Genomic DNA, 12,311 nt, shown 5'->3' on the forward strand with positions numbered 1-12,311 from the left:
ACACTAGGGCTATGTCTACATTGCACTTTCTTGCACAATAACATATGCAAATGCGCCGTGGCAATGAATATCGCCGTGCCTCATTTGCATACCTAATGAGCCGCCATTTTGCACAAGGGACTTTTGTGCAAGAAGAAGTCTACACTGCTCTTTCTTGGGCAAAAAACCCCTCTTGCGCAAGAGCCGTTCTGCCTGAAAATAAGCATCAGAATGGCTCTTGCGCAAAAGCCCCTTGTGCAAAAATGGTGGCTCATTAGGTATGCAAATGAGGCATGGAGATCTTCATTGCCGTGCCTCATTTGTATATGTTCTTGTGCAAGAAAGCGCAATGTAGACGTAGCCAATGAGTCAACAGCATGGAACTTGTATCTATCTCTCTACCTTTGAAAAGAAAAGTGTTTGGTTTGCAACTTGCCTAGTTTTGATTTATGGTTGCAAAGGTTTGAGCATATCCAACCATATGTTGAAGTCCATCACCTATTTTCTCCAACACAAATCTGTCACCACAAATGGATTTTTGCGTTGATATTTAGACTTTTGTTCTCCCTCTAAGCTTACAGCCATCTCCAAAAATAGAGCGTAGTCTGTAAAGAACATGGTTTTCTTGTCCAAAATAGGACATTTGGCTGTTAAGAGACTTACCGCAATGTGGTATAAAGCACACGGCTTGTAAACTGAAGAGCAATAGAATGATTCCCATGATTTTTGTGTTTTGGCAACATTTCACTGAATAAATTAGAACACATACACATCATGTTGGCTTATATTTACATCCATCTGTTGTAGTTTTGTGTTGGTGCATGGAACTGCAAAGGGAAACTAATCAATTTTCACTGTCCAATTTGAGTGGAATCCAACAATTAAACAAAAAAAGCATCCAGGAAGAAATTAATCTCATTTTTCCCCCCGTTTCAATCTTGTCTGACACCAATAACAGGTAAAGTTGCTATGTTAAAGGTGTGTTTTGTTTTGTTTTGTTTTTTTAACCTGACCCATGTCTATTTTTGAGTTAAAGTATATGCTTGCCTGAAACTGTCTCTGGAAATAAGATGGGCAGAGAAGAGGTGTGAGACTAAGTTTAAGATTTTCTACCAATAAGAATATGAGATTGGTCCAAGTGTATGGTAAATGCTGTAATAGAGGCAAAGGCAGGGATTAAGAAGCAACCGAAGTAGTAGCATAGTAGCTCTAGGTTTGATTTTTAGAAGTAAATGTAATTCCCATAATGCTCATGCCCTAGTCCTATCACTGTGGAATCAGAAATCCATGCAAGCTGGTCTTCTACCTTAGGAGGGATGCTCCTGCAAGTTTAGTCCTAGGCCTCTGTAAATGGCTGCTTGTCTCTATATAGCCACATTTACTGCTGTGAGCTGTGCATAGATACTATATGGAGAGCAAAGGAGTAGACTGTAGATACAGTTTGTCTGCAAAAGTACTTGTTCCCCCAACAAAGTAAGCAACACTGCCAAAAAAGTTCTCACCTTTTTTGGTTTGGCTGGACAGTATAACTGTGTACATTAGGGCTTTGGCTGACACATGTTTCAGAGTAGACAGACTATTCTATAACTTGCATTGCTATCATAGCAAAACTTTATATATAAACTGGCCTACCTATGTCATTGTGTGTCTCAGCACCGTAACCAGGTATTTTCTGTGTCCAGGGCAGAATATTAATTATGACACCGTCTTAGCTTAGTGCATGTTGTGCTCTATACTTTTGCAGCTTATTATTTTTACTTATCGCGTCTTTGCACCCCGATGGGTTTGGGGCAAGCGCCCTGCTTGCCCTACCCTTGTTATGGCCTCGGTCTTGCGGTGTAGCTTTGGCCCTTTTGCACCACGTTCTGTTTTACCCCCATGGGAAACAGGGGAAATGGCTATTCAGCATCCTGTGCTCGGGGGAGGGTTTAGCGGTGAGAACAGGCACAATAGGTAGGGTTATGACTATCTACAGTCAAGCAGAAGGAGGGTGGGACACTGGCTTGGGAGGTCAAGGAAAGGCAGCAGGCTGGGCTGAGGCTCGGACTTGGTGCAGTGGATGAGACCTTGGCAAAGTCGAGGAGGAAAGCCCGTTCCCCAAACAAAAGGGGGCCAAGGAAGCTTGGTGGTGGAGTGGTCCTAGGTGCCGGTGGAGGGAAGAGCTACTCCACGTGGGGGGGAAGAAGGGTGGCATACGCCGCTGGCTCGCCGCTTTGGAACAGCAGAGGGCGCTGCTGCGCGCTCTCGCTGGTAGGCGGGGGCTAGAGGCGGCGCTGAGCGGAGCGCCGCGGTGCGAGCCGGGATGCTGGCGGAGCTGGGGGCGGGGGAGGGGGGGAGCTGTCAGGGAGATGGCAGGAGCCGGCGGCTCAGCGGGCGGGAGCGGCTGAGGGGCTGGTCCCCCCCCCACCCCTCCTGCGCCGAGCGTAAGGAGCCGCCCCCGCCCGGACCCGGAATGGCCGGCATCATCAAGAAACAGATCCTGAAACACCTGTCCAGGTGAGACACCGGCCGCACAACCCCCCCGCCCCCCTCAGCCCCTCCCCCCGCAGGGCCCCCCCCCGCCTTCCGCCCCTTGGGGCCAACCCCCCAGATCGCTACTGCTCCCCCCAGTCGCTGCCCTCCTGGGCCTCTCTGCCCCCCCCAGAGAAGCGAGGGGCCAGGCTGCCCTCCAGCGGGGGGGGGGGGCTTGTCTCCCGCCTGGGGGCCAAGTGGGGCGGCCCCCCTCAGCCCCTTCTCCAGAGGGGCAGTCTGGGATAGGAGCACCTGGCCAGGGCCAGAGGGTGTCAGCTTAGTGGCCCGGCTATCTTGTTCCTTGGCTTGTCCTGCTCCCCTATGCTTCCCACCCTACCCCATGTCTCTGTTTTTCTCCCTACTGTCTCCTTGCGTCCCTTGTGCCTAGGCATTGACGCCCCCTTCCAGGCTCCTTCCTGCTGTGATTGCTTCACCCAAGTGCCCCTGACTCCTCAGTGTTTCTGCTATTGGCTTGGGAATGGATTCTGGTCAGGTGAGAGGGAATACTACTCGGCTGTGTCTACACTGGCCACTTATTCCGGAAAATCAGCCGCTTTTCCAGAAGAACTTGCCAGCTGTCTACACTGGCCCCTTGAATTTCCGGAAAAGCACTGACGCTCTACTGTAAAATCATCAGTGCTTTTCCGGAAAAACTATGCTGCTCCCGTTCGGGCAAAAGTCCTTTTCCGGAAAACTGTTCCGGAAAAGGGCCAGTGTAGACGGCACAGATTTCTTTTCCGCAAAAAAGCCCCGGTCGCGAAAATGACGATCAGGGCTTTTTTGCGGAAAAGCGTGTCTACATTGGCACGGACGCTTTTCCGGAAAAAGTGCTTTTCCGGAAAAGCATCCTGCCAATGTAGACGCGCTTTTTCCGGAAATACTTATAACGGAAAACTGTTCCGTGTTAAGCATTTCCGGAAAAGAGTGCCAGTGCAGACGTAGCCCTCCTGTCTTCCTCTCATTTTCCCATTCCTCTGCCTCTCCTGCACGTTCTGCCTCCCATACACTAGCACAAGGACTGGACCTGGGGCTGATAGCATGTTCCCTTCCCTGCGTTTCCCATTCATTCTACTGTTTTTTTTCTTCCCCGCTCTCTCTCCCTCTCCAACCGCAGGAAGATACATATGTGGCACAGGATTGGTTGGCAGGTTAGAAGTTAATGAGTTGGTTGCTGCCCTCAGAGAAGGTGAAAGGAGGAATGAAAGATGACAGATGTCACTCTGTCCTGCTTTCCAGTGATTGCTTCCCTTTAGTTGGTTTAGTCCTATTATTTGGGTTAAAGTAAAGCATGGTGTTCTAACCTCTGAGGAGGTGTTGAATTTGCTTTTTCTTCACTGTTTTTGGATTCGGTAACACTAAGCTGTGAAAGGGGATGTAGAGAAGCTTTTTAATTAAGAGGTTTAAGTAGATTAAACTGATAAGTAATAAATATGTGAATAAAAAGTCCAAGAAATAACTGGAAAGCAAGAGTAGGGCTAAATGATAATGAGGTAGGGCTGGAAGGTCAGTGAATCCAGGGGGGGAAAAGAGCAGAATATCATAGAATACTAGGACTGGAAGGGACCTCGACAGGTCAACGAGTCCAGTCCCCTGCCCCCATGGCAGGACCAAATACTGTCTAAACCATCCCTGATAGACAGTTATCTAACCTACTCTTAAATATCTCCAGAGATGGGGATTCCACAACCTCCCTGGGCAATTTATTCCAGTGTTTGACTATCCTGTCAGTTAGGAACTTTTTCTTAATGTCCAACCTAAACCTCCCTTGCTGCAGTTTAAGCCCATTGCTTCTTGTTCTATCACACGCAACACAGTCTTGGTAGACTGAGAAAACATGGAGTGACTAATGAATGTTATATTAATGTCTCTAGTAATACATCAAACTTATATTTAAGAGGAAAGAATATCTATTGGTTAATGTACAGGACTTCTATTTCCAGCTTTCCCACTGACCTGACCATTTTTCTGCTTCTTGCCTCAGTTCTCCTATCCTTAAAATGATAGTGATATACACTTCCTTTGAAAGACCTGCTTTGTGATCTAGGCCAAAAAGAGCTTTTTTGAGAGCTAGGTATTGTTACTAGCTGTGTGACCCTGGGCAAGCCACTTCACCTCTAAAAATTAGGTCAACAAATATCGCAAAGTGGTGGTATGAAACATGAGAATGTGATTGAAGGTGAAATATTACATGCAACCTTTGACCGAAAGCCCGTCAAGTATAAATGTGGGCATTTATCCTAATATTACAGATGGAGAAAGAGAGGTAAAAGCTATATAATGTAAGTGGCTAGGAAAGGACCCTTGTGCCATTTTCTACTGTGAACTGCTAGGTACACTGAGGTGGGCAGACTTCATATATTTGTAGACCAAAGGTAAAATCTCAGCATTTCTGGGACCTGCAAAGAATTTCTGCAAATGATAAATGAGCAGTTTAGTCTGCAAAGCTTTAGGTTTTAAGGCTGTTCTGCGAGTTGCTATTTGCTCTCTACTTCACCTTTGTACCAAGAATGTAACGTAGCTTGCTACTAGGCTTCTTAAGTTCCTTAATTTACATGATTTTCCGTTAGTCTTGACATCACACACTTCCAAGCTTCCTACATTTCCCTACCCCAAAACAAGTGTATGTACATTATAGATTCAGCCGCCTTGTCAGGAGGTGTTGACCCATTCGTAATGTGGAAAAGTGTATGAGTACATTGGACCAGTTAGTAATGTAGTCATCAATAAAGTTAATGTGAGTGTTAAATTTTGCTATCCCCATGATTAAATGACACCTTTTTCTGACCATATATAATACTGTCATTTGCTTTATGTGCAGAACCTTTCCTCACTGGTATTTTTGGGTGCCTTAATCTTTTGGCTCATTCTTGCCTCTTGGCTGTCTCACCATGCATTGTCAAAATCCCTTTTAAAGTCTTTTTTTGCTCATGCACCCCCTTCTCTTCCCTGTACTCCTCCTAATCTAATTATTTTACAGTCCTCAATTTTGCTTTTTTTCTACCCATTTGTTGCAGTGCCTGGACTAAGGATGTTAAGAACTGGGTAACTGGCCAGTCGCATAGTTGATGCAATTTGTATCGACGACTCGATTAGTCGATAAAGGGAGGTGATCTGTCCCGGCTGGTGCTTGGTCCAGGAGCTACCCCTGCTACAGCTCTACAGTTTAAATGTAGTAGAAGCCGGGTGTGCACGCAGCCCAGCTTTTACTACATTTAAAATGCAGAGCTGTGGCGGAGTAGGTCCTAAACACGGCATGAGCCGGGACTAAGGAGTCCTGACTCACGCTGGGTCCCAGACTCCTGCGCCTCTGAATGTTAAATGTACTAAGAGGCTCTTAGTACATTTAACATGCAGAGGCACAGTGGCCCTGGACCTGGCATGAGCCTCTCCTGTTCCCCCCACCGGCTCTTGCTTCCTTCCACCTTGCTTGCCTCTGAGACAGAGGCAGCAGGGGAAGGGGGAAGTGAGTAGTCAATCTGACTACTTGTTTACATCCCTAGTCTGGACTAGGGATGTAAGCGAGTCGTCGACTACCTAATAAGCATATGCTTATCGGGTAGTTGAGTGACTCCTTGACTAGTCATTTTTCCACTTCGCTTGGGCAGCAAGCTGGAGGAGCAGGAGCCAGTGCTGGGGGAAACTGGCATAAAAGCCAGTTTCCCCCAGCACTATCTCCGCAGGGGGCAAGGGAAGGCAGAGGCATGGTGGGGGATTGGGTGCAAGCCGGGAGAGCAGATTCCCAGCTCATGCCCAGTTCCTTGCCGTGCCTCTGCCTTTTAAACGCTTTTAAAGCAGAGGCGCAGCTGACGGGGCAAGAGCTAGGACAGCTGATTCCCTGCTTATGCCTGGTCCCCCACTGCTCCTCTGCCTTTTAAATGTAGTAAGAGCCAGGTGGCTGTTGTTACATTTAAAAGGCAGAGTAGCAGAGCGGTTATCTCCCTGGGAATTATCCCTATTGCAGCTCTTCAGTTTCCCCCCTTATCAACTAAGCGAGTAGTTGAAGGAAATTGGACCAACTATTCAATTAGCTGATTAAACGAAATTGAACATCCCTAGCCTGGACTACGGCCTAATGGTGTGTGTGAGTGGTAGGTTTGGAATCAGGAAGATTTCTGGTTTCTGCTCCTGGTATTGTTACTGGTTTGTGGTGGTATTTTAGACTAGTCAGCCAGGCTCCAATCCTTCATGCTATTTGCTTCTTTGGGGCTCTGTCCAAGTGAATTTAGTAGCTTGCAGGATTGGGGTCTGAGTCACCATCTATTAAAAGTGGTTTCACAGGGATTGAGAAATGTAATGTGCCTTGAGCCTTCACAAGTTTAAAGATTATGCAGAAAAGCAACATAACCTGCATTTCTAATATTGCTACTATAGTTTTCTTTGACATAAAATAACCAAACTCTTTATTCATGTGGGTCTCACTTTTCTAACAGAGTGTTTCAGAGAAGCTTTGCTATTGCGTTTGTATCTTCCCTTAATTTTCTGGTTTCAATTTTAATTTGAAATCACTCCTTGTTCCTTTTGCAGTCTGCTCAGTTGTGTGTGTGTGTGTGTGTGTGTGTGTGTGTGTGTGTGTGTGTGTGTGTGTGTGTGTGTGTGTGTGTCTGGGAATTTACAAAGAAGGGGAAAGTGAGACTGCAAAGTTAAATAAATCAAAGGGAGAGTTGTACTGTATCAAATTGCTCAGTAGCTGTTATTCAAAAGAAATGAAACACATGCACTTGTAATGGAATAATGATTATCACTTTCCAAAGCTCTTCAAAGGTGAGTTTTTATGTGAATGACGGGCACTGACCTTAGGATACATCTGAAAAAACTTGCATTTTTAACAACTTATGTTCCATTTCTAAAGAATGAATCTAAAATCAGGAATGTATTTTTCATCATCCTGTTTATTTTCTTGCGCTATTTTTAGCTTGTAGAAGGAAAATAGTTTTGTTGGTTTCACTTTATAGTTCTCCTTCATTGGCCCATGGCTGCTATGGTTAGGTTGCAAACACTGGCAGAATGTTTACCTTGAAATAAAGATCCTAGATTGTGAGCTTTCTGGAGCAGGGATTGTCTATATTTGTATACATCTAATCCCTGTTTGGGCTCCTTAGATGCACACACAACAAAATACTTTTTTATTTAGTAATTTATAATAATAATTAATAGAAACCTCTCTCTTGATCTTAGCCTTTATAAAACCTTCATTTTGGAAAACTCTATGTTTTGAGTTTAAAGAGTGATCCCTTCAGTGCTTTCCATTTCACTCATCTTGGATAATGAAACCAGATTAATCTAATTTGAATTAACTTCTAATAGTTAGTGTGATGGGGTGAGGTCACAGAAGACCCCTTTGGAGTGCTTTCCAGGGTGCTGACAAAGCCACGGACCTTCACCTACCTGCTCTCTGGGGCTTTTCGCTGCCTGGTCTTGCTGAGCCAGCTCCCTGGTCTCCCCCACCCAAGGCACAGAGCTGAGATCACTGCCCTCACTCCCCTGAGGACTAGTACAGACACTGAAACTCTTCAGGTCCAAGGAAAATGTAGTTTTGGGCCCAGCTTCCTGGGTTACCGAACCCCAAATAAATTATTTAGGTAAGCCCCCTTTAACAATGAAAGGAGGATTGCTCCCTCATTTAACAATTATTTACATTTGCTTGATATTAAATAAGTGATTTTTTTAAGTACAAGCAGTAGGATTTAAGGGGTGAAAATAGGCAGAGCAAAGTGAATTACAAATTTAAAGTGACAGAAAAGTCTTAGCTAATTCTAACACTAACATTTAGTACAAACTTATTACAAACTCACCCTAAAACTGTTTTTGTTCCAGCTAAGCCTTCAAACCAGGGAAGTTCCTTCACCCTGGGGTCTTTGGATCATCCTCTTGGGCGTGCCATACAAGACAAAGACACTGCTAAACTTCCATTGTTTTATACATTCTACTTTACATGGGAAATTACTTGGCCAGTTCATACCAGTTAAGGCAGTCACATGACTTCCTGGGACCAAACCCTTCTAAGACTTCAAGGACAAAACTGTCTATTTACATATGATGTTGAGGCATTCCAGCTTTGGAAACACCCTTGATGGCTTTATTTGCACATTGACAAAGCATTCAGCATTCCATACTCAATATATCTAACTTTACACGCAAGAATGATACACACACCAAAATAAGATACACAGACCAAGTGGATTGTGATATTAAGATTGATAGGTTACATGAGGCTGCTTGTCCCAAGCACCTTTGAGCAGGAGCGGCTTGAGGCGGGCTGCGGCAGCTGGCGCCCCAGGTGGAATGTGCGATTGGTGCTCCTTCCTGCAGGGCCATCAATGGACTGACGTCATCATTGGGCACCCTGGGTGCCCCGTGACAACATCAGCAGATGCCCCGGGCAGTGGTAGCCGAGTCCGCCTATAGTCATGGTCTGCCCCTGCCTTTGAGTTATGCATAAGTGTCCATAAGTCCATTTCATAAAGCATGGGGGGGGGCGGTCCATCACAGTTAGCATTCATATAACTGACGTGAGTGCTTGATCTTATTGCTTCATGAGGGTGGTGGGATGGTATTATCTCTGTTTCACAAGTGGGGAAACTGAGGCACAGGGTAGTGAAGAGACTTCTTAAGATTTCACTCCCAATGTAAAAGGACCTGGGAATTAGAATGGATGAGAATTTGGATATGGGTCAACAGTGTGCCTTTGTAGCCAAGAAGGGTAGCAGCATGTTGGAGTCCATTAGTAGGAGCATTGCCAGGAGATCTAGGGAAGTGATTATTCACTTTTATTCAGCACTAGTGAGGCCACATCTAGGCCTAATTCTGGGCTCCCATTACAGAAAGGATGTGAATGTGGATGCAATTGGAGAGGGTCTGACAGAGGGCAACAAAAATGATTAGGGATCTGGAGCACATGAGTTATGAAGAGATGCTAAGGCAGGGGTGGCCAACCTGTGGCTCTGGAGCCATCTGTGGCTCTTAAGTTAATATGCGGCTCCTTTTACAGGCAATGACTCTGGGGCTGCAGCTACAGCTGCCAACTTTCCAGTACTCAACTCTTGGCTCCACCTCCTCCTCCAAGCATATTGCACCCTCGCTCCTTCCCTCTCCCACAGAGCCTCCTGAGTGCCATGAACCAGCAGATTGCAGCGGACGAGAGGCACGGGGAAGGAAGAGGAGGCACTGATTGGTGGGGCAAAAGATACTGGAGATGGGAGAGGAGGCACCTGATGGGGACTACTAACAAATTACTATAGCTCTTTGGTAATGTACGCTGGTAAACTATGGCTCCTTCTCAGGCTTAGGTTGGCCGCACCTGTGCTAAGGGATATGGGCTTATTTAGTCTACAAAAGAAAAGTGTGTGTGTGGGGTGGGATTTGATAGCACCCTTCAACTACCTGAAGGGGGGTTTCAAAAAGGATGGAGAGATGCTGTTCTCAGTGGTAACAAATGAGAGAACAAGAAGTAATGGTCTCAAGTTGCAGTGGGGGAGGTCTTGGTTGGATATTGGGGGGGGGGAAAGGATTACACTGGGAGGGTGGTGAGGTGGAATGGGTTGCCTAGGGAGGTGATGGAATCTCCCTTCCTAGGGGTTTGTAAGTCTTGGCTTGACAAAGCCCTGGCTGGGATGATTTAGTCAGTATGGAAAAACTTAAAAAACAACAAATAGTCTTCCAGCACTTTAGAGACTAACAACAAATGTGTGTCATTTATAGCATTAATCTATAAGCTTTTGCTAATTGGTGAATTGACTACACTTTTATATTCCTAGGGCACAACCCTCTTCTTCAGATGGAGTACCCAAAGAAATGGGTTGTGCCCACAAAAGCTCATGCTACCATATAGGTTTTTTTTAGTCTCTAAGGTGTTGGAAGACTATTTGTTGTTAAAGTTTTTTCCAGTTACAGGCTAACACGGCTACCTCTCCCCTTAGTAAGGGGGTGGACTCAATGTCCTCCTGAGGTCTCTTCTAATCCTATGATTCTATGACATAGTCTTCAGAGAATTGTTTGTGTTGAATTTCATGGAGAAAATTTCTGCCCACTGTTAGGGCAGATCTATACTAGAAGTGCTACATCAGTGCAGCTGCACTGATGCAAATACATGGCTGCTGCGGTTCAAGTGAAGATACTTTGTTGATGGGAGAGAGCACTCCCATTGGCATAATTACTCCACTTTTGCAAAAGGCAGAAACAGTGTCAGCAGGAAACACTCCAGCTGATGCAGCTAGGTAAGTTGTGTTGCTCTGGGTAAGTTCTTTTTCACATTCCTGAGCAATGTACATTTGATTGACTTAAGCAGTAGAGTAGACATGCCCTTAGATTTAACAAAGGCTTCTTAAAGCTTCGTTTTATTACACACTTAAAAACCATACATGAGTCATAGGGTGCTAGGTAATCTCTGCCCAATAAATAAAGGCCATGTGCCAAAGAAATCTCACTGTAATGGTATGAGTGGATGTGATACAAAATGGGAGTGTAGTCACATGTTAGGATAGATTTTAGGTGGTATCTTAAGGAGGCAAAGAGAGAGGCTGGCAAGCTTTACCTGTTTTAATTAGAAGGTTCAGTGTGGAAGACTAGGAGTCAGGAAAGGGTTAAAGGAGCTGTCAGCAGAGAATCTGGGATGGTCTCTTGGGAACAGGGTGGTGTGTGTCGGAGGAGAGGAGCACTGGCATAGGCTGGGCAGGAGTTGTGGAGAAGGTTCTATTGTCTATGGAAGGCTGGCTGAGACAAGAGTATGAAAATCAGCACCATCTATTAGCTTCTCCTTGCTGTACATGTGATAACAAATGGTGCTATTTATTAAGTCACCAAGTAGCCTAGGCAGCTGGCTTCAGTGGTTACAGATGTGAGTGATATCAACACACAAATGCATATATTATGCTGTCACTTTTCTTGTCTCTGCTGAACCCACCATACTTGTGAGCAGACAAGGGATTGATTTTGACAAGGTCCCTTCTCTCCAGATCTCGTAGAAAGTGCCAAGGCACAGTTCTTTGCTGCTCAGGGACATTTCCATCTCACACACCTCACATTTGGTTATTTGGCTTATACAATCCCAGTCATTTAATTGAAATACTAGTATGGGTCTTGGTTTGGAGAGTTTTAATGGACCATGCCTTCTGAAAGGCAAATCTGTGATACAGAGTGAGTTAGAAAACCTGGAATTATGGGAACCCAGTAGGGTTGCCAGATGGTTTAACCAAAAATATCGAACACCCTTTCTCCCCTTCCCCTCTCCCCCCCAAAAAAAACACCAGGGAAAAAATTCTGTTGCGGGGGGGGAGAGAGACCAAAGTTGTTGAGCCAAAAAAAAAAGCCCCAAGAATTAAGAAAAAAGCCCAGCATGTCCCCTTGAAGCCTTTGACAAGCCCACCATCTTGTCTTCCTGCTCTGGGCCAGATAACTCCCCTGCGGAACCAGGTAAGCACTTGGTATTTTCTCCTTCTGGCCAGGAAAAAAAAATCAGAAAATACTGGATATTTTAGGTGTCCGGTATTTTCTGAATTTTTTACCAGACAGGAGGCGAAAGTACCGAACTGTCCGGGTCAATACTGGACACCTGGCAACCCTAGAACCTAGAGAGGAATGTGGTAATTTGATGACAGGAAGAAATGCATTTATTTTTAGGCTATGTCTACACTGCAGAACTGTTTCGGGATACCAGACGTATCCCGACCTATCTATTCTGTATCTTTTGAGTGTGCCCGTTATTTCGAAATATCACGGGCTCACTATTTCAGTGTCCTTGTAAACCTCGTTCCATGAGGAGTAAGGGATATTTTGGACTAGCGATTTATTTCTAAATAAGTGCTGTGTAGGCAGTGCCAAATTTC

The 12,311-nt window shown here is 45.3% G+C and overlaps 1 protein-coding gene across 3 annotated transcripts in view; it reads left to right on the top strand.

Moving 5' to 3' along the window:
• Window positions 1–2,302: 2,302 nt before the first annotated feature.
• Window positions 2,303–12,311, top strand: part of BLTP3A (bridge-like lipid transfer protein family member 3A) — a 64,467-nt gene continuing 54,458 nt past the window's right edge. For 2 of the 3 annotated variants that reach the window (XM_075910453.2, XM_075910454.2), the window contains exon 1: window positions 2,303–2,475. In XM_075910453.2, coding sequence (XP_075766568.2) covers window positions 2,432–2,475 — 44 coding nt within the window. In that variant the 5' untranslated portion in view covers window positions 2,303–2,431. Of the gene's footprint in view, window positions 2,476–9,435; window positions 9,736–12,311 lie in introns of those variants that run through there. The other variant, XM_075910455.2, reaches the window with a different exon arrangement.

This window comes from Pelodiscus sinensis, chromosome 27 (genome assembly GCF_052426305.1).
Source record: "Pelodiscus sinensis isolate ZL-2025 chromosome 27, ASM5242630v1, whole genome shotgun sequence".
In the NCBI taxonomy this organism is placed as follows: domain Eukaryota; kingdom Metazoa; phylum Chordata; order Testudines; family Trionychidae; genus Pelodiscus; species Pelodiscus sinensis.